This window comes from Leuresthes tenuis, unplaced genomic scaffold, assembly GCF_036924035.1.
Source record: "Leuresthes tenuis unplaced genomic scaffold, fLeuTen1.0.hap1 SCAF_14, whole genome shotgun sequence".
In the NCBI taxonomy this organism is placed as follows: Eukaryota; Metazoa; Chordata; class Actinopteri; order Atheriniformes; family Atherinopsidae; genus Leuresthes; species Leuresthes tenuis.
The window spans coordinates 9652878-9675372 of record NW_027325368.1 but is presented as its reverse complement, the minus strand read 5'-3'; the positions used below and the strand labels follow the sequence as shown (position 1 = coordinate 9675372).

At 38.1% G+C, this 22495-nt stretch overlaps 2 protein-coding genes and 1 long non-coding RNA gene across 4 annotated transcripts; 1 reads left to right on the top strand and 2 right to left on the bottom strand.

The window, feature by feature from the left end:
- The first annotated feature begins 720 nt into the window (after positions 1 to 720).
- On the top strand, positions 721 to 15656 carry LOC140268365 (uncharacterized). Its single transcript, XR_011907534.1, has 5 exons — positions 721 to 781; positions 1021 to 1214; positions 13422 to 13500; positions 13636 to 13691; positions 15567 to 15656. It is a non-coding gene; the product is annotated as an uncharacterized lncRNA (long non-coding RNA).
- LOC140268623 (nicotinamide riboside kinase 2-like) lies at positions 5556 to 8087 on the bottom strand. Of its 2 annotated transcripts, XM_072363554.1 has the most exons (8): positions 7898 to 8087; positions 7716 to 7806; positions 6921 to 6969; positions 6508 to 6685; positions 6354 to 6425; positions 6171 to 6277; positions 5962 to 6047; positions 5556 to 5871 (listed from the first exon to the last, which is right to left on the bottom strand). In XM_072363554.1, exons 1-7 carry the CDS (start codon positions 7921 to 7923, stop codon positions 5962 to 5964), a joined length of 609 nt encoding a protein of 202 aa, XP_072219655.1. In that variant the 5' UTR covers positions 7924 to 8087; the 3' UTR covers positions 5556 to 5871. The 2 variants fall into 2 exon arrangements, with proteins under 2 accessions (XP_072219655.1, XP_072219656.1); XM_072363555.1 differs by lacking the exons at positions 6921 to 6969; positions 7898 to 8087 and having other exon boundaries at positions 7716 to 7805.
- LOC140268360 (caytaxin-like) lies at positions 9978 to 22443 on the bottom strand. The gene is made up of 15 exons (XM_072363177.1): positions 20624 to 22443; positions 20420 to 20524; positions 19901 to 20125; positions 17846 to 17952; positions 16614 to 16669; positions 16308 to 16535; positions 15545 to 15703; positions 14025 to 14127; positions 13615 to 13746; positions 13451 to 13537; positions 13129 to 13227; positions 11978 to 12013; positions 11850 to 11897; positions 11556 to 11602; positions 9978 to 10557 (listed from the first exon to the last, which is right to left on the bottom strand). Exons 4-14 carry the CDS (start codon positions 17920 to 17922, stop codon positions 11563 to 11565), a joined length of 1065 nt encoding a protein of 354 aa, XP_072219278.1. The 5' UTR covers positions 17923 to 17952; positions 19901 to 20125; positions 20420 to 20524; positions 20624 to 22443; the 3' UTR covers positions 9978 to 10557; positions 11556 to 11562.
- Positions 22444 to 22495: the final 52 nt, after the last annotated feature.

The following is a 22495-nucleotide window of genomic DNA, read 5'->3' as shown; positions in this document are numbered from 1 at the left end:
TAAAGCTCTACATTAGAAGAAGACCTCAGACTCTTTTCTTCGGCTAAATCTACCAATGAGATAGATCTCAGCTCTCAGCCATAGCCAATTATGTTAAACAAGATTATTAAAAAGTAAGTTCCCCTTTAAATCATGAAATGAAACATGACAAATTTGTAAGTCAATTAACTTCAAAGTTTATTGGAGATTCAAAGTTGAAGTTAAACAAAAAAAAAAAACACACAACACAACGTTGAATCACAAAAAAACACAGAAAAATTTACAGATCAGTCAGCCACAAGTAGACAGCTGTTTCACCACTGGGATTGGAATGTAAGAATGACCAGTGTGATGACTTTGCCCAATGTTCAATTAGGTATGACATTCAAAGGCTTCCAAATAATTTAATTCTGTCGATTTTTATTATTCATCATAGTTTACTCTGTTTATTCAAATCGTACAGACTCCTTTGAGAAATTAGTTTGCATTACTACTATCATTTATCATTTTTCCGCTATTGGACAAGTTTTTATATGGTCATAAACAGTATAAGCACTCTGAAGTCACGCAGATCTCAGTTTTCGTCACCTCAATGAATCACATGGTGGGTTTTATCTGCCAAATAGGGCATAAAGATGGTGAGCTGTTCTATTTCTATCCAAAGAAACCTTCTCTTGTTCCAAAGTCAAGCACCGCCCTGCTTGCTGTCTGGAACAGCTCTGATTTATAAGAGGCACAGATCCTAAGCACTGGTTTGGCACAAGACTACCGAGCAGGACATGTAACCCACAAAATATAGCCAGTAAGTATTAATGTTGAATTAAATCTTTCTTGTGTGTCTGACCTGAAAGTAAACAAATCACAACAAATGTTGCCACAAAAAATAACTTTTACTGTAAATTAGGAGTGCTTGGAAATAAAACAAGGAGTTTCTGGTTGTTTTCATGGTGAACCTACAGCAGCAGCTGCAGCAGCAGATCCTTCCCTGAGTGAAAAACTAATTCTTTTACGCTTTGAATATATCTTATTCCATGAATCTAGGTATCCAGGGCTGATCACAGCTTTGCTTCTTGTGAGATTTAACGAAGATGATGGTCTTAAAATGGTTTTACAACAAGAAACTTCCCCTACTTGGAATATACCTGTTGTCTTCCCCTGAGGCCTCACACTGCCACTCTGAGGAATAAAATGATATATCCAGAGGGTTTACCACAGATCTTGGGGAGGCAATACAGGTGAGATGCTGGAAAACTGTTTGAAAACAAATTAAGACTATACAACTCTGCTGTTGCGTGGAAATTTAATTCCTCTTAAAAGCAATAAATATAAATAAATCAGATTTATCTTTTAGTCTAACTTGTATGAAAATAGAATGACCAATGACTTATCAGTGACTGGGCCGAACATGATTGTACATCAGTGGGTTTCTAGTGGCATGTGTCGTGCTTATTTCTGACTAACCTTTGCCGGTATCAGTGTGGTCGGATCAGCTCACATTTCAGGTTTGAGCAACAAGCTGCTATGTCCATCTTCACGTTTCCGTTCACTCACACATGCCAAATTAGTGCTGAGAGTGTTAATATGTGATCCATTGAAACTGCTTTATGGGGACTTCCATAAAAACTGTCTCCACCTTTAATACTGTCTCAAGATGAGGTTAAGAGTCTTTCTTTGAAGACTTATCTTGATCTTAATTCTTTGATTAGAAAGAGGGGGAAAACAACTATGTAAATATACCGAAATATTGTCCCACTTTGTGACATAATCTTACTTACAGTAAAGACCTGAGTACTATGAACACACTGTGTTTAGGTTTATTTATTTATTTAATGAATATACATTTGAATTTTTTAGGTTTATTGATCAAAGATTTGATAGATGAAAATAATGTGCAGGGCACAAAATATTTCTTCCTTCATGTTAGTAAATAAAAACAATTAATGATGCTCATCAGGCAGTGCATAAGTTTGATAACATCGGTGTGATGCACTGAATAAGATTATTTGAGGATTAATCACAGGAGAAAACACAAGGCTTAATAAAACCACAAGATGTATGAACATTATGTACAATATTGTAGACTTTAGTTGATATATTCTACAGTTTAATGTCCTCACTGAGAGAAAAATCTATAGATTTTCTTTTCACTTTTACATGTCCTTGGGGCAATAACAGTAAGAAGAATCTATGTCTTTTAACAAATAGTTGAGATCTCTCTACATTTGAAAGAAAATGGCATAACATATACCTGCTTCTAGCATCACATACCAAGAGGTAGAGATGGCTCAGGCAGATTTTCTTTCACAAATTTCAATGTTAAATGTGATACAGTAGTGATCACATGTCTAATGAAGATGGATGGAGGTAGAATCTTCAATAGAGAAATATCAGCTCCAAATGGACAGTGATTAATCTTTCTGGTATGAGTTTTATGTCGTTACAAACCAATCAAGAGGCAGTTATTGATAACACACTGATCACAAGGGCAGGCTTTTTAGGTGTTACAAAAAGATGCAAATCTCTAGTTTAAGAACTTCTAAAGAGAGTTTTTTTGCAAACACACACAAGGCCCTTCTTTTTACTCTACATCTACCAAGATCTATAATTTATCCTGTAACAACAGGCAGTGGCTGGCATATTAAATGATTATGGTTTAAAAAACAATTTATTTAACATCAAATAAGTATTTTTAGAGGACAGAAGAAATAACACACAAATACTGAAAATGTCCTCATCCCTGTTATCAGCTACACTATTGTGATTTAAAAATTATTAATCATATACTCATTGACTTAAGTCTTGTAAAATCACCTTGAAAATGGATTCAGTTGTTCACACTTGTTTGTGTCAGTGAGGCCACCATAAATATTTGTGAAATTCTTTCAGTGGCATGATCACAACTGTTCATATGGCTCAGAGGTCCTCGCCTACACGCAGGGTGACATGTGACAGGTGCCTATCTCTTGTGTCACTGCCTCTCTTTCCTTACACGGAAGTCCTGGCTGTACATGCAAGGTTTCCATGGCTGCGGGTGACGTAGGAGCAAATGCCTCTCTACAAAGTTCTCACCTTACAGGGCGGTGTTGTGGGGGACTGGCCCTAGAGTCAGGCCTGGCTGTGGAGTCTCAAGTGGGTGTGTTGCAGTCAGAAATTTAGATGTACATTTGTTAAATATATTCCCCTGACACCACAGACACTTATAGCCTAAATATAAACCAGCAGAACAGTTACCCTTTGCACCAGGACAACTGCTGGCATGTAAAGACTCTCAGAGACGCATCACAAGACCCTGAACTTCCCCTAACACACCCTCTGTGGTCCTGGAACTGAGCTGAAGACCCTTCTATACCCCAGAAAATGATATGGTGTGAAGTGAATTTGGTGATCAGACTAAAAGAAAGTATCCTGTGACTAAAAATGTGGGAACATCTTAGTCATCATGGTCTGTCATTATTATTTTTTTTGGTTCATAAGTGTACTGTCATCAGCAGAGTCACAGCCCCGTGATCACCACATCATTCACTTGGTTTTTGATATTACAATATGTCTCCCCTCATTTCTGTGCACACAGTGCTGGATGAGTCTGAGGGTCGAGCAGTGTGAGTGACTTCTGGGAGGACTTTTGCTCTATAGCATAGGTGAAAACCCATCAGTGAAAAGCACAAGCACTTTCACTCATGTCTGCTTGAAGTCGACATCAGAAATGATGAAGAAATTAAAGTTATGATACGCTCATGTGGGCTGTTTTGCAGACTGGAACAAACAGAGGTTGTATAATGGTTTTGTTTAATGATATAAACCCCACAGGCTATACAGAAATATAATTAAGTTAATTTCACTTTTCAAGTATCTCATAAATTGAGGCAATATACCTAAAACACACATTTACTGAAAAAACTAAGTCAAAACTGAGATTTTCTTGTCAATTTCATAAAAAAGGATATTTTCTCATTATTCAATTTAATGTGAGCTACTTGTATAAAAAGTTGGGACAAGGGCAACAAAAAAAAAGCTGTTCAGTTCTAAAAACACATACAAACAGGAACAAATCAATTTAATCAGTGATATGATTGGACTTAAAGAACATCTCAGAGATATTTCATCAGTATACATGGCAGAATTTACAATTATGTCAAAAAGTGCATCTGGAAATTCAATAATAAAGGAAAAACATTTTTGGAGTGTATCTTCTGTGATACACTTTATAAAGGATTCTAAGAGGAAACACTGTAAGGCAGAAGGCCAACACTGAATGGCTCTGACCTTCACTGCATTAAAAACAGACATGATTCTATAACATAAACCGCTCCATAGGCTCAGGAATACACTGAAAACATTTTATTTAGTGAACAGTTTGTTGGTGCACCCAGAAATTCCAGTTAAAACTTAACCCTGCAAAAAAAAATCCTCATCCTCTTTTCTGGGCCCAAGCTCATTTAAGACGTACTGAAACAAAATGGAAAACTGTCTTGAAACTCTTTTTTTGAAATCATGGATGCTGCATCCTCTGAGTGAAAGAAGAGAAGGGCCATCTGGCTTGCTCACACTGCTCAGTTAAAAATTTTCCTCTGCTATGGTATTGGAGTGGATGAGTGCACAAGACATGGATAACGTACACATGCAACGGCAACATTAATGATGAGTGCTACAGACTTGGGAGCTAAATGAGCTACCATCTATATGACAACTTTTCCAGGGAAGGCTTTGTTTATTTCAGCAGTGCAAACCACTTTCTGCACACATTATAACCACATCGCTCTGTAGTAAAATTTCGCTGTACTCCCATTCAAAACATCCAGCACATTATGAAATAAAACTTAAACTGAAGCCCCAGCAGTTGATCTCCTCAGTTCCCAAACAGTGTTCTTTGGGGAAGAGGTGACACAACACCTTGACCTCTCCCATCCTGACATTTTTACTGTTTGTTTCAACATTTGATATGTTGTCTCTGCACTGTTACCAATGAACCATGTGGCTTTAAATGATTTGTAAAGCAGCACATTCTGTTTTTTTGTTTGACCCGATATAGCATTTTGGTAAACAGAGTTGTTTTCCTGACCATTTGACCTAGCTGTTTGTCCTTCTTAGTTTATTCTCACATAATGCTCTTCTGTGATGCCTGGCTTAAATATTTATATAATTCAGCTGTAAAAGATGTCATTATACACATCTTTGTGTCTTAAATTGAAGATTTGTGTATTTTTGCTCATTTTATATTTTTCTCATTTATAAAGCTAATATAAAAATGACTTTTTTTTTTTTAAAATGTTGTTGTTTTATCTTTATGTGTCCTGATCTGTGAAGTAAAAAGTAAAGTGTTAAAAAGTAGTTAAACTAAGTCACTTCTTTTTCCTTCCTGCTCTTTCATCATCTATTGTCATTTTGGGGAAATTATTCCTTTTACTACTTAATGACACAAAATCTTATCTCGGTGATAAGGAGACCTATTGAAGAGCTGCAAGATGTTATCATTCATCCTTCAGTTTGTAAAACGTCAGGTTTATGATATTTTATGGGAACAGCATGGGTGTACGTGTTTAGTGAACTACAGTAGAAAGAAGAACAGGAAACATGAATTGATTTCAGAGGTTTCTTTGAGTCGTAAGACACAAGTCTGTCCTCCCAGTGGGTGATACATACTTTCATATACAACAGGATCAGAGTGTAAATCAGTTACCGATGTTATAAACACTGGGCAGACCAGAGGTGGCTTATCTTTTAGAAAAAGTTACACAGGATTATACCAAAACAACACTTCTGCCGGTTATTCTTAATAAGTTACATGATTATCTATTTACAATCAGATCAGGCTAGAAGTACAGAACTGGTGTTACACATTTACTCAAAATCATATTTACAAGTCTATACACAATCCGCTGTCAGTCCATCCTGCTGTAGAGACAGAGAAGGGGAGCAATGTTATTTATACTGATTAGGAATTTTCTGTCAGTGACAATGTCTTTGATTAAATAACTTATTTACCTATAAGTTGTTCAGCAGTGAGTTTTGAACACTTTCGTACACTTTGTTGTAGATATCTTCCTTAGTTGTCATCCCATCAAGGTATTCTGTGCACAAAAATACAAATCAGAGCTGCAGGGTGGCACATTGGAGCATTTTGCCTTTAGTTTATATGCCCTCACACTCATGGAGTGTCACTGATATTTTGATGAGGAAGTGACTTTGCAAACCTATTCTGCTGCAGTTGTTGTCCATCTCTATCCTGTGTTTCAAGTACATGGGCCACACATGGCCATCGAACAGGCCGGGGGGGTCAGGGACTGTGTATGTTCTTGTACTGCAGAGACAGGAATTATTAAAGCTTGTCCTGGTGTGTCTTGAAGTTGCTACAAGTTATTTAGTGAGGTTGTTACCTTCTCCTCCGTTTGCACTCCTCATAAGGAATGGAAATGTAGAAACATTTGTCATAGGTGTCAATCAAAGGCCTGCAGAGGGGAATCAGAGCTCAGGTCAGTGAGAAGTTAGAGTTTAAGGGGCAGAAAAAGAAAACCAAGTAAGAAGATGTACTTGTAGTTGTAGATGAGGAACCCCTCCACGATAAGAATATGGATCCCCTCTTCTCCCGAGTTGGATTCCTCGGCTTCAGGTGACAGGCTTACACCATGTGAGCGTGCAAACTTGACTGGGTTTTCCTGCCAGCCTTTCACAGTATTGACCATCGCCTCCATGTCCAGAGCTGTGATCACTATTGCAGAACAAGGAGAGAAAAGAGTGGAGCAGACTTTAACATACTTGCAACCAACACTTTTCACCAATGTGCTATACACACATTTGTCACTGTTAGTGAATGTCTGTAGCATTCACAAAAATTTGATTGAATATCAGAAAGTTTAGGATTGATTGGTTACCATACTAAAGAAATGTGCAGGAAAGAAAAAGTACATTACTGCAAGGTTTTCGTACGCGAAATCCATTCTTACCATCCCACTGTCTAAAGCCGTCCTCCCCAACTTCTATTTGATCAGGTTTCTGAAATAACAGTCACCAATAAAACAATGCTGTAACCTAGTAACCTATCGGAGCTGATCACACCTGGACAGGACAAGTTAGGGACTCGTCTCCACCAAAAGTGGACGCACAGTGACAATTTTACGCGGGTTCAAAAGGTTCCCTCAATGTTACCCTCGTTAGATTTCTGTTTCGACACATTCAGCTATGCCAACTGAACTTTCTTTACTATGTTTTAAAACTTTGCAGGTGAGTAATTATGGCACCTCTTTTTCATCCAATAAACTTTAGGAGGTGGAATTTCTTCCTCGTTCAGCTAAATGCTTGTTAGAAATAATTTTTTTGCAAATTAGTTTTTTTGCACACAAGATGTACTAAACCTAATACTTGTTTAGTACATCTTGAAAAGATGTCGGCTTTAGGCATCTTTTAAGTGAAATTAGGTTAAAATCAGGTTATAGAATTTGTAACATAACTGAACAAAGTCTAACTTTAGGTGGGGACTCTCAGGCCTTCATTGGCTGTCCAGGACACAATGAGCCAGATATATCACTAGGCTGCTGCGATGACAGGACATCTGCAAGTCAGACTGGCGATTTCTTAATTCTTAGCATAAGAACTCTTTAATGGCAACTTTAACGTAGCAAATGAAATATGAAAAATAAAGCTTGCAAAAAGTCAGCATTAATAAATCAAAATAGTTACTGTAGCTTTGAAGTTAACATGTTGTGACTTGAAAGGAAAAGGTAGGGAAGACATAATCTTACCTTGAAAAAGTCATCCTGATGCACCACACAACAGTTAGGCAATGTCTTTAGTAGTCTATTTGTCAAAGTGGTCTTCCCACCGTTGGTCACTCTGCATTTAATGTCACACAGAAGTAAGTTATGTAAGTTTTTGCAAATATCTAATAACAAACAGCTGGGTAACTAGATTAATCAAAACGTACCCTCCAATGCCAATGATGAACTTCATTTTTTCCTTCTTCTATGTATTGGTCACCGCTTGAATTCAGTAAGTAAAAACAGGGAACCCAGCCAAAGCAAACAGTCTATGAAAGGCTTTTACTAAAATCCTTTCCCTTTTCCCGTCTCCTCCTCCACAGATGTCCCCTCCTTTTACTACTTCATTGATAGACAATCTCTTTGCAGGGCATATAAAGGATGTGGCTGCAGCGTCACAATCTCCCAAACCAATTGCCTTCATTTCCCACTGGCCAATAAGCTGCTACTTCACAGCCAACAGCACCAATGATATGATTGGAACTTCAGGAGCCGCACAGTTGCATGAAAGTAGATTCCCAATTTTGCACCTGCTGTCAGGGGTCAGCCACATGCAACTACAATCCCACACCCAACAGAGATCTTAACTGTACAGTATAGAGAATGACAGAGAAACTGAGTGGTGGATACTGCAAAACACAAAATTAATCTTCACTTTGTAAAGAGTTTTAAAATGGAGATTCACAGTTTCACAATTTCCAAATCTGTAAGACTTAATGTAGATTCCTTTTTTAAATGCAAATGCCACTCATAATACAGGGTATTTATCCCTGAGAGGACACTGTATGGAAAGGAGGCAAGAGCTGCTAATTGTACAGTCATAATACAGTAAATGAAAAATAAATGATTCCTTACATAATGTATATTCTGAGACATCTGTGTCATATCACAGAACACTCCTTTGCTTAGACAGCTCCAGACAAGCGCAACCCAGGAGCTCTATATTTAGTTGACAGTTTCTGACTGCTGCATCACGAATATTTCTGATGCAACCATCTAAAGTACATGGCGGCCTACCATCTAACTACAGTGTCTCAAAAGAACAATAAAACACTTTTTTTCCTTTATGAGCATGAGCACCTGCTGCTTATCAGCAGTTATTGTTATACCCCTTCAGATGTTTGCAGCCTTATTTACACTGTATGTGAAGAAATAATTTGACTGCTGCTCTTATCTCTTGAGCTATGAAGGTGTGAAGGTAGTGAACTTTGAGTGCCTGCGAGTGGAGCACATGGACTCATGTTACATTAGCAGGACAAACTCAGTGGAAAAGTGATGCCTGCTGACACCAAGTGATTGATGGCTTTGATGTCTTGTTGTCTCATGTTCTTAAACACGAAAAAAAAAAACGCACTCAAACTGACTTTGGGTCATCAAATCATGTGGTCAAACATGTGAAGCATGTGTTTCACACACTTTTTCCCTCCTAGAGTCACAAGACGGCAAGCCGTCAGAGATTCAGCAAGCAATAGTTGTTTAAGTTGTGACCAATGTAACGTAATAGGAAATGTTGAAATGCAACTTTCTAAAGGATGTTATATAACCCTCTCCAGAGAACATGTCTCTGAAAAGTCTCTGCTCATTGCTGTTTTCCAAAAAAGCCTGAACTACTCCTTTAAAATGAAACAAAGTAAACATACTATGTTGATTAAGTTCACTATAAGTTCCAAGAAACACATGGCAGTAATGTCGTTTTACTTATTTTTTACCTTTCAGATCCCCCAAAACAACAGGCTGTTTAAATAGATCAATTTGAATAACTGGCATAAAAGTTGATAGCAAAAAATGTCAAGGAACATGCATTGATTATGGATTACTGTTCAAACACCTTGCAATCACATTAACACTGCACATGTTAATAAAGGACGGTCATTTCAAGGGTATGAAGCTCACAGATACAGGTGTCATGTGGGCTTCATACAAGACTAGAACAGGATAGTCAGCTGATGCACAGAGCATCAACTGACACAGCCAACACATTCATAGATCAGAGTTACGCCCCCTTAATAACTCAACTGCCAGAAACATTCTGGGCCAAAGTGGAACACAATAAGAGGTCATAAAGCAATAGTAAATACACACTCCAATGCAACTGTGTCTGTCCTGTTTTAAGAGTTAAGGTTGGGATCAAGAGATGAATAATAATGACAAGACTCACTTCAGTTTGCTCATTTATTCTTTTTTTTTTACAAACATTAAATGGCACATTTTCATAAATAACACTTAAAGAAATAATTTAACTCTCTCTTTAAATATATTTAGTTTAATTTGTAGCAATGTTTGCTTTCCATCTTGTAAAAGTACCTTTTTTAATATCTGACAAAAACATGTACCAAATGAGGGAAGGATACAAACAAGCATGCCACCTGCATACTCAACTCTGGAAAACTTTAAAACTGTACAACACTTTTGCATCAGTAACATCTACCATAGATTTGAGAAGAACAATATCATTGCACATTAGAGTTCAGTATACATCCATGAAACCGAATAGAACTCATGCCAATTATCTCCGCCTTAGTTTGTACATGTGCTAAGCTCTTTAAGAAGAGTTCATCCATTACTTTTCATTCAAAAATATTTGTAAATAAGTCATGCTGCTGAGTAAAGCTCAATTTAGCATGCAGGAAGCAGACAGTTTCTGATTGAAGCTGTAACATTGGTGTTGAAGACAATCTTTGAATTGTAACAAGCAAGCACTGGCTAAGAGAAATGTTGAGAAATGATTGTCCTGCAGCTTATACATCCCTTCAGGGGATTTTATCCTGTGCAAGATGCTGGTTCCCATTGTAATGAAGGTTTCCTGCCTGTTCTTCAACTCAAAAATCTGTAATGGAAACACAGAAAGGTGAGCTTTCGTATTATCACTATTACATGAATGCAATGTTTAGATTTGACAGTGTGTCAATAAGCACTAAATTTATTCTAAATCCAACTCGACACACAATATCAAATTGGTTGGAGGACAATGTCTGCCTCCATTCCTGGGATGTCGGCCAGTCCTCTTGCTGATGGTTCTTTTGATATATGAGGGCAGAGAGGACCGGTCAGGCTCACAGGTCAGCACAGGAGGCTGGCATTCTAAAATAATCTTCTGTACTTTAACCAACCTAACCTACCCGGACTAGCCAGAGTGGGTATTTCCCCCGATTTTGTAACAGGCTCCATGGCATAGATCAATTGGCTAAATCTAAGTAAAGATCATTAAAAATAGAATTGATACCTTGTGTGCAGGCTGGTTTGAAGAGTCAAGCAGCTGGACTTTATGTAATATGGGGTCCTGTTTGAGGATTAGCTAACGTTGGATTCACACACAGCCTGAATTTCAACCCTGAAACATGACTTGACAAAAACAAGCTGGGCCTCATGTTCAAATGCTATTTAACAGCAGTGTTCACCTGTTTCATGCTTTTGTTGCTCAGTTTTAGGATGCATTTTATTGAGTGCAGAGACAAAAATTTGATTTGATTGCTTCGTAAGATAAGAAAAGAACAGTAAAAGTAGGTATCAGTTATGTGCTTCTATTTTCTTGTTTGAGTTTTTATTTTTTTTTACTGTACTGTCCGACGTCTATTCAAGCATTGACATCTGGATAATTTGAATCTCAGTGCCAGAGCACGAAGAGATGACCCTTTGGATCTCTGGCCAATGACCTAAAATACCAGACAGCATATGATTTATTGTATCATATGTCTTTTGCTCACATAAGCAAATGTTTGTGAGGAGAGAAAATGTTCCTGCATGTCAGAGATTAGTTATTGTGGGCCGACATTACAAACAAAGCTGCAGAGTTAATGGGGCATTTAAATGAGTGGGACCTCTTACCTTAATGTCAGATGTCGTGGCCAACCTCTGCTATTATTGACTTTGGCCTGGAAACAACAAATTAAAATTAAGCCATGGGTAAATATCAACATATGTATAGTTTCTATCTATGTGGTTGCAGAAAGACAAGTACACTAATTGATGTGCTAGTCAGTATTTAATTTCCTCGATAATAATTCTCCCATTATTATTGCCTTATCGTTTATCTTAGATAAATCAAGTTAAATGAGAAAAGTTGAACTAAAAGAAAAGCATTTTGTGAAGCATAGCTTTATGAAACAGACTGCATGTCACCTTTCTTTTGGGAGTGTTGAGATGGTCTGCTGCTGCTCTTGCTCAAGTCTGTAAATAAGAGAGGTTGATATCAATATAGCTTAAAGTATGTTCAGGAAAACCTGATCACAAGAAAATGTGTCGCTTACCTTTCCCTTTGTGCTTTTATCTTCTCATCATCATACCTTTGAAAGATTGGAACAGAAATTTGACTGATTTACATCCAAATCCTTCCATGCAGTGATACAGTACAGCAAAGTTAAAAGTTTATCATATGTAGATGTACAAAATGAGCCGAAAATCCTGTCTTTGCTTTTGTCCCTTTTTAAATTCACTGTGGTGATTCCCAGAGCTTCATAAAGCAGTTGAACCCTAGAGTACGTCTATCTAAAGTCCGGTTTAAAATGTGTGAATACTAGCATCTTTGAGAAGAATGATGCAAAGCAGCACTGTACGTACTGTATCTTAATATTCAGTGTTTTAACTGCTCGCCTACATGTACAAACAGAAGAGTAACTGAAGCAGACCACAAGAGAAAGCATAATTTCATGCTGTCTTAATCTCGCCATGTATCTAAAATGTAGTAGTGTTACAATAAAGACCCAGAAATTCCATGTGTTTTTATCATCACCAACTGTAAATGTGTCTTTATCCATTTGTAAACCTAATTATGTATTTTCAGTGACTACACCTTAGCAACCAATGTTGAGAACAAGGTAGAAAAGTGAAAGGGTATAATACTGTACAGGGATGCGAAGTTGTTACAATTTGCTAGGAAAATGTTGACACGTAACATTTTGGAGCCTTGACGAGCATTTGATGAGCAGTTTTTGTTGCTTATAAAGTGCTGTACCCTGACAGTTTTTGAGCATATACTGTGAACCTGCTTTTTGTGATGTGGACCAACATAATTATTGGTGTGAGACTGCACTGACTTTGTATTGATTTGCAGTAACCCTTTCCTCTAAGAGGATCTGAACTATGGCATAAGCAAAATGCCTCCCAAAGCATAACAGAGCCACATGTTACCCTTACTGTGAGGGCCAAGGTATCATGTTATACCTTTGACACCCATCAGTTAAATAGTGGAAACTTTTTCATTTAATGAATACCAAATCTTCACATAAATCTCCATGCTGACAAACTGTCTATAAACTCTTGTTGGCTGAGATTGCCATGATGATTGTGTAATATAAAATCTTTCCAGGTGTTATTACTGTGTGTTGGCATTACATCACAGAAGCTGGGACAGACTTGTGTAGCAATTCAACAGTGACCCTTGGTGGTTGACAGTACTTACTGCAGCACACATTCAGGGATCTGCACATGCTCCATGGGAATTATCTGGCTGAGCTCTTTCAGGGTCTGAACATATCTGATTTTATCCATGAACTTTACACTGTGGGGAAACATGAACACCATCAAGTTATTGTCAAAATTACAATATATCTGAAAACCTCCAAACTGTATGTGACTATGAAACAGCTACATTTTTACGTTTCAAGATGTTTTGGTCACACTGTACGACTTGAAAATGAACTTATAATATTCTGTGTTTATTTGACATCTTAAGTGACATGCTGTCACTGCCAGTAAATGATGGACAATAAATATCTCCTCACCTGATGAAAGGTCTTGAGATGGCCAGGACAGTCCGAATGAACCATGTGGGGTGAGCAATGATGAGACACTTTAGATTCTTCCTCAGTCTGCAGGAGACATTCAAACACTTCTCTTTTAATTTCCATTGATTTGGAACAAACTGTTCTGATATTGTCTTTCTTACTTTCTGTCAATCATCTGGTAGCATCTCTTCAGCCAGCTGATTCCCGGCATCTTCCGGCGAGGAGTGGCTCCGTTCAGGTAAACAATCATATAATCCTCAGCCACAAGCAGCTCCAGGCTGCTCACAACATACCTGACAACAGAACAACAAACTCAGATGTGCATAAAAACAACACATTAAATGAAGAAGCTACACTGAAAGCTCATATTGGGACGTTTAAAATGCAGGAAGTCTAAATGAGGAGGGCTCCACGGATTGATTTTTCATTTTGTGTAAATCACCATTTAAAACACGGGTTGACATTAAAGAAACATGTATGTGTTGATGGTCTTTAATGCATTATGCAGTTAAAAAAAAAAAGTCGGATTACAGTAGAGTGTGCAGCTGGAAGAGATCAGAGAGGCTCTTACAGGAAGAGATTCTCCATGATGTATGTGTAGTCCTCACAGCTGCTGTCAGGGAGGTAGCAGGCTGCAAACACGATGATGGCATTTAGACCCTCACCATAATAACCTGAGAGAAGACAGAAACACCTTTAGTGTATTGCTCACTCATGGTTTATTTGTTTCTGGCAGCTTTACAGTCATTCTTCAGTCATTTGCCATATTATGAGTGATTAGGACTCAAGGCCACTATTATGATGTTTGTTTGCTTGTTTTTCTTTTGTATGAAATGTATGGTGTGAATTATGTTTGCTTTGGGTTTTGGTTCCCTTCATGACTTTTGATACTCATCAAAAAGGCTTCAGCCTGACATGCTTATTATGTATTCAGCCACCAGGAAAAAACTGTTCGCACATCTTAAACTGCAATAAAAAATGTTTGTCCTTTTCTACAACTTTGCCATCCATTAGTCATTCAGATTAAGGATTTAACTTGTCCTGCCAGAATGTAAAAGTTATTTCTGAAAACATACACATTTGTCCATACTTGTACATTTCAGATTCATTAGGACAAGGTGAAGTGGTGCTATTAGATTTCCACTGACACACTTCCTGAGGGCACCCATCCCTTCATCTACTCTTTTCTCCTGCTCTCAACTCTGCTTAATTTATTTTTTACATAGCACCAGCAGTTGGCAGCAGCAAAATGATGATTAGATGGCAAAATGACACTTCAAGCAGGGGTGTTTAACTTTGTTAAATAGGTAGACATATAGATATACATATATTGTCACAGTTTATGTTCTGTCACAGTTTATGTTAGGTTCTCATGTTTTCAGGTTATGTTCTGGTCATGTTTTTCCTCTGCCACCTAGTTTCACTCACGTCACCTGCTTCATTGTTCACAGCTGCACCTCGTTCACTTATCACTCCCTCCACAGTATTTAGTCTCCTGGTTTCCTTTCATTCACTGCAGAATCCTCACCAACCCTTCATGCTTCAGTCACGGAAGATAAGTTTGGTTTCCTGCCTCATAGTCTTGTTATCACAGTCCTGTCATAGTTATTTATTCATAGTCTTGTTACCATAGTCTTGTCACAGTTAATCATAGTTTTGTTTTGTTTTTTCATAGTCTTGATTTTTGTTTGTTTGTATTTTTGAATCTGGCTCTGCTGCACTTTTTGTTCTTGCTTTTTGCTCCTTGTTTTTGGAATAAACCTTTTTTGAATCACCACAGTCCCTGACATATACATATATATATATATATATATATATGTGTCTAGACCTCCCATGGGACAATAAAAAAAAAACCTATCACCTCGCTTCTTCTGCTTGAAACCCCTCTGGTGGGAGGGACTAAAATTTGAGGAGAGGATTTGAGAAGGAATCCAATGTGTGCAAATTGAGAAATGGAACATGTAGTATCACAACAGTTATGATGTTATGTCACAAACTTCATTAGTTGTTTTTCGTATCAAAGTTTTTGCTAATTTTTTCCATACCTGCAGACTGTCTTTTAATTATAACCTGATACATGCTCAAACAAACCTCCATGTGTGACCACTCGCAGGTACGGTCTGATGACCTGCATGTCAATCCTTTGCTCCTGGTCACCAATGATCACTGTTCGCCACAGACGACCAGATGAGTCTCTCTCCTCCTCACTTTCTCCTGGAAGACGCTTAGCGGTGGCCACAGGAGTATCGTCTGAAAACAAGGTGATGACAGAGTGATGCCAGATTTTTTTTTTTTTTTTTTTTTTTTTTTTTTTTTTTTGTTATTCATCACATTTATGTAATGGTCAACTTTACAATGATTCTATGATTGTGATTCTTTAGAACAGATTGCCCGAAACTGTTATTGCATTTTAAAAAAAAATTTAATTCTTAATGCACTGTACCTTTTGCCCTGTGAATATATTAAAAGGAATGCTTTTACATCCAATACAAAATATATGAACAGTTGATAAACTTTGGTTTTGTTTGCTTTGAGGCATAAGTATTTATCTTATGGTAATTTCTAGATCTGTGATGGAAACACAAACAGAAGACAAAGCTGAAATGGATTTTAAGAATGAAAGTTATTTAAAACTTTAAAGAGATCAATCTTTTTTTTTTTTTTTTTTTTTTTTTAAATCGTGCTCGCCAAGTGTTTATCAGGACACCGACTGTTTAACCTAATTTTAGATGTATTGTTTTATGTGACAGATAAATAACCGATGTGTTACTTGACAAATAAGTTCTAACATGCGTCCCTTGATCTTAAAACATTTCAGCACTGACTATCTTAAAAAAAAAAAAAAATGTCTGACCTTCCCATTCCAGCTCATTGGCATTGTTGATGAACTCAAGCGAGTCTGTCTCATCAGGTGTCTCGATGTCATCAACATTGATGTCCAGGTCGTCGGGCGTTTCCAGGAAGTCATCAGAGAGCACCGACCCCTCGCTTTGATCCAGGGACAGGTTCATATCTGGGGCGACCAGTGTGCGACGCTTCCGCTGAGTCATGGACTCTCCAACATTCAGAGTGGTGGGTGGATCTAAAGCAGCAGGAAAGTTTAGATGCGGTAGTATATAGTAAGAAATTATATAATGCTCTGTACATAAATTCCACTTACTAGTTCTGTTGTCTGCGAGGCCACATGAGTCAACGTCTCCATCCTCTGGCAGTGGCCTGTGGAGAAAGAAACGGCACAAATAAGATTAAAAAAGTTATTAAATGAATTTATAGATGCTTAGTTTCTCTTTTATCTAATGATTATGATTACCGTGTCAATAATTGTTTTAGTTGTTTCATAATGGTAATTACAAGCATAACTATTAAAAACTGTTAAACTGTCTTTTGTTTCTAGAGACTCAGTATTGTGACATAGCTGCACTATGCCCATAAAAACAATATCTGTCGTTTGAGATAACACTACCAGTAATTACCAACTCCCCTCTGATATTAAGTGTTATGAAGACAGCTGAACACTCAGGGTATGGGGGATGAGAGGGCTAGATTAAAGTAGATAGCACACACTTACTCAGAGAAGGACACAGGCATTAACACAGACATTTACAAATACCCCCCCCCCAAAAAAAAATAAAAATACAAGCACAGGCTAGCTGGTTGAGCTACAAATATAATTGCTGTTATTATGTAGTCAAGTTTAAGTAGGTAGAGAGGGTTAAATGGTTGGAAAGAGAAAAACAATGTGCATTTAGAACAGATTACCTGTCACTATGGAAAACCTGAAGAAATACCAGTAAATAAATAGCTTTCCTACCATTGTGTCCTACTTTTTAAGTTGTCCTAAATAGCTAAATTTATGTTTATGTATTTAGCAGACGCTTTTATCCAAAGCAACTTACAAATCAAGATATGATTTCCTCCTGTGATGTATTGGCTAACGATCATGACACACTTGCATCTATCATCACAATTAACATCAAGATGACTTGCAGGAGGCATATATCTAACTTGCACAATTTTATGAAATGTGCATGTGTGAATATACTGGGCAACCACTGACTACTTTTGAATAGCTGCTTTCTCATAATTCTCTGCTGAAAAAAAACAAAAACATTAAACTTAGAGTGACTGTTTTTCCACTTCTCGACACTGTGACGTGCTTGACTCCTATTTGCCAGCTGCTATTTTGTTCACTGACATGATACATTCTCATCACGTGCATCAACTGCATAATGGGAAGCACACACCTGCTTCCTCTCAGCCCAACAGGCACACACGTGACTGCCTTTCCATCACAACCTGACCTGTTTGTCCCAACCGGTGCACAAATCAGGCAAGCTGCGCACAGACATACACTCTTTGATGCACACTCTCGCATACTGCTCCAACAAATACCTGGGAAAGTCCTCATCCTGCCACTCATCCTTAACCTCCATGCTGTCCATGCGTAAAGTGGCCTCTGCTGTACCCATCCTCTGCCAGGGAGGACGGGTTTCAGCTCACTGTGGTCAACAAACAGATGCAAAAAATCATTAAAAACTGGGAAGCTACTTGTTAAAACACAATGTATTGTCTGCTGTTCAAAAGGAACTCCACCCATTTACACACATTTGATTTGGATTATCCACAATTTGACAGGAGACTTTAAACTTTTAAAGCTGGCATTAGGAACTAAAGATGTGGAGTTTATAGACATGTGTGGAAACCAGATAGACGGACTTTAATGAAATGCGTTCCCAAACCATGAAATGAGTTGTGTTGCCAAAACTGTTTCTCTTTGAGACTAATATGAGTTAAGGCACGCTCGGAACATCAGCAGTTTTTAACATGCAGCCGCAATTTAGCCATGAGCAATTACTAAACAGTGATGTCATTCTAACAAGGACTCAGTAGAACCAATTCCCAGTGAATTTTCTTCCTGTTCCCTGGAGGAAGCCGACAGAAATTAAACATCAAATTGCTCATATAGGAGTAAGTCCCTGCAGGACAGAAAGTACAAGCAGCTCATATACGCTTCAATAAAGCTTTTTTTTTTTTTTTTTTTTTAAGCTTCCACACAATCAAAACAAAAGTACATTATTTCATTAAGTTTGTGTCTTGTGTTTGGATGAAACACAAGACATACATGGATCAGTTGTGCACAGAACAAAGATTATGCAAGTCTTGTGTCATTAAAATATATTGGAGTGACTTGTGTCCCTCTACGTCACTGTCCCAGCCAGAGTTCATGCTACAGCAGATGTTACTGCAGCCTATTTATCCACTGGGATGGCACTGATGTGTTGAAGCCAGCCCATATAGGAAGGGTGGGCAATAGTAAGCTAAAAGGCGCAAGCCCTCAGGTTACATGTTCCTGATGCTGTTGTGCTGTGATTCCAAATGATGGAGAAAAGAGGCGATTTACTCACAATCTTTAACTCCAGGAGCAAGCTGCTGTGTTTTGCTGTAGACCTGATGAGGAATACCACCCATGGCACTTTAATTACGACTCCTCAAGCTAAACCTCTCTTACAGAAAGACACTCGCATGATCAGTAAGTGTGATTTGTTGTGTGTGCTAGTGTCACTATTCAAGGCTCAGCTGTTTATTTATTCAGTGAACTGCTGATTAATTGACACAAAGTAATGACCCAATGGCACATGTTTGGTGGGGATTTGTGTCCAGATGGCATTGCTGCCTTTATTTCCCTGCGACTATCTCAGGAGTATTTGACTGTGCTGTGCCTACCAGGCTTCAAAATTCACTTTCACAGATGGAAAACAAACTTCTGCAAGAGACAGATATTGCATATGCGTTCATTTTATTATATAATTTTGCACAGATGTAGTCTAAATTAGAATTTTTGACCAAAGGGAGAGGAGTTTCCACTTGGAAAAGTGGTGTAACAATAGATCTGAGAAAAAAGGTAACCATCATGTTGTGATTGATTACAGGCTTCCTTTCTACAACCTGTCTGATGTTATCTTCAGGTGAGGGAAGAGTGATATCAAAGCTTGAAAACTTCTCTACATTTATCATCACACAAAAAAAGTTAAGACATTTTTCGGCATTACTCTACTTTAAGTTTTTGACTTTCTGACTTCAGCTAATTTACTTCACGACGGCTGTGCAGCTGTAGTTTGATCAGATTTAATTGTAACTGAACAACTCAACAAAAGTAAACCTGGCTCCATACCGTTCCTTTTTCCTTTTTCTTTTACAGAACCCTTTGCTTAAAAACATGATAAAAGCCCAGAGAAATTAAGAGTTCTGTCACAAATCCCATCCTTTAGTTACCAAATATGTCAAAATAGTCTCAGTATTCTGAATCACAAGCAGTGGCATAATTGAACAAAGTATAGGACTCATTTGACTATCTATCCTGTCATCAGTGAAAACTGCCCTGAAGAGGAACACTTTGTCTGGCTTTAACTAGGAAAATCATGGCTCATATACAGACAGGATACTCACATATTGTAATGATGAGGCTGTCCTCTTGGCCGTCTTAAAAAGCTTCCCTGTTTTGCTTTCAGGAGCTCCCTGTCTTCTCTTGCTTCTTCTTAAAGCTGCCAAGTGAGGGTCATCACTGTTTACCTCTGTAGGTGGTACTCTCGTGTGCTCAGAAACTGGGTTGCTGCAGAGTTCTTGCTGCTTGCTGATGCTGCTAATGGAGGCAGGAAGACTGAACGTGTTCTCCTGTAGAGAAGAGAGTGATGAGGAGAGTATGAAGGAGACATCATCCTGCTCTCATCGTTTCATTGTCCTCTGTCCTGTGCTATTTTTTTGCACAAAAAAATTATCGTCATCCTGTGTTTTCAAGTCATTTATTTTCTTTCTGCCTCCCAATTACTTGTGCTCGACTCTGCTGATATCTCCACGCCCCTCCTCCCTCCACCAACACTAATAGCCCCTCCCCAGGCACTAATCCTTCTGACGATGTCAGCCGTATGGTTGCTGTGTTGTGACTGTTATGTCACCAAAACTACCTACCTTCTCTTTGATTCTGTAAGGCTGCCCAGATTCAGGATCACCTGTTTTTCTCACGTTTGGTCCATTTAGCGTCCATCATTAACTAAGTTGTCATCCTCTTGTGAGCTGTAAAAGATGGACTCTTCTATTTCAGCCTTGTTCCCTGGCAACAGCATCTTCCTCTCTCATACACAGTCTCTATATCTCTCTCTTGCTTTTTCTCACCAGCTATTGCAGCCTCGCTCACTCTTGATCCAACCCCTCCTCCACATGAACTCCTGTCCTTTTCTCTTGCTTGCAGGTTGTGACGTTGTCCCTCCCCTCCCTCTCCCCTCAGTTGCTCACAGCTGGACTGAGCTCTGGGCGATGACAGTAAACACAGAGTGGTGTCTTTCTCGGATTGCCCTCATCTCCCAGTGGAGGAGCAACCACATTTTCCTGTTCTCCACTGATTACTTGGAAGGAAAATGTATTTCAGGTGTGTTTTATGGATTGCATCAATATCACTTCATTGTACAAGACTGAAATACTGCAACAGAACTGAGTAGTGACTAAATGTATTTAGTATTTTGTAAAAGTATTTTGATTATTAATCTTTAGGTATTTAACACCATAGCAAAATTGCATCTATTTAAAGAAAAACATGTAATGGTAAACTAAAGCATTTATGGTTTAAGGCAAGGCGGGAATCTTAAACAGAGACTGACACAAAAGGAGGGTTCAGCGGGTTTTATTGGACAGTTATTTTTTCCAAATTGTTCTTTGACATATGGTCGTTGGAATCTGATGGGGACTTTAATGGCTTTGTGAGAGAGAAGCTGGTTAGTGTTGGGTGAGTATATATTCCAAATCCAAAGTAAAAGCTTTCTTTTCTATATTTCTAAAAGTGGCAGTGAGTGGATGACAGGTTGATGTGGTTAACGTTGGAGTTTTTCTGTCTTGTCCTGGCTGGCAGTGACCAGGTGAGATGTTAGCTAGTGGATTGTGCATTTATTTTCCTGTAACAGAATGATATCCACATGAGAACAGGAAAAACCATCTTCACTGAGCACAATACTGATCATAGGTGGCCTGAACAATGCAATGTAGAATCAGCTGAGGCAGTGAGTAGAGAGCAGACCAGAGTTTTAAAGCACAACCTTAAACATTTTTTCGGTGGAGGATCAGCAATTACGGCATTGCCGTAGCCACGTCTGCAGAGAGACAAGACAAACAAGAGAAAACAGACAACTGCACAGAGAAGTAACTGCAGACCTTAACATAAACCTAAATTCAAGTTGTTTAATTGTTTTTTTTTAAAATTCCTTCTAACATAACATGCACTTTTTTTTAGGGAAAACGCAAAATACATTCATGCTTCAGTTGCACACTTATCTTTTGTTGCAATTACTAAGCCAAACTACAGTACTGTGATGTGTTTATCGGTTGCAGTCATTTTCAGTGTGCAACTGGGTCACTGAAACATGGACCTTCCTGCCAGCAGATGGTGCAAGAGGTCCAAAAGAAAGACACGTCAGCATTTATTATGTCAAAAAAACACGAGTTAGACTTCTCTTGTTGATGCCAGCTCTGTGTCTGTGTCTTAACTTTGTGCACTGTTTATTTAACAGTACTACTGTAATACTATTGAGTTTTGTAAGAAAAATAATGTACATTATATTGTACATTACAATGAAGACAATGCATCAAATGTTAAATGTAAGAAATTTAATTTTTTTTTCAAATGTCATTTTGAATTTGTGCCAGCAACATGTTTCAAACATATGAACGCAGAGAGCTGCAGTGCTTGGGAAATTTCTTTTATATATCCTATCTCAAGATCACAAGTGTTCTCATTATCTCAAGAGAACAAAGGTAATTTTGTTCTGATTGTTCAGTAAAAATTCCCTTATCTAGATATAACATGGCATGTTTTTTTTTTTTGTTTTTTTCCAGATAATGGGTTAGTATATTTTCTTAGCACATCAAGAATCTCCAAATACTGCCTATATCAATTATTTTGTTTATCCAACATACCATACAGAGCATGTTGCATAGATAATGTGCTGGAAGTGTGCTGTTCATTCAAACCGCTCCTCAAGTTTGGAGAATCAGGAA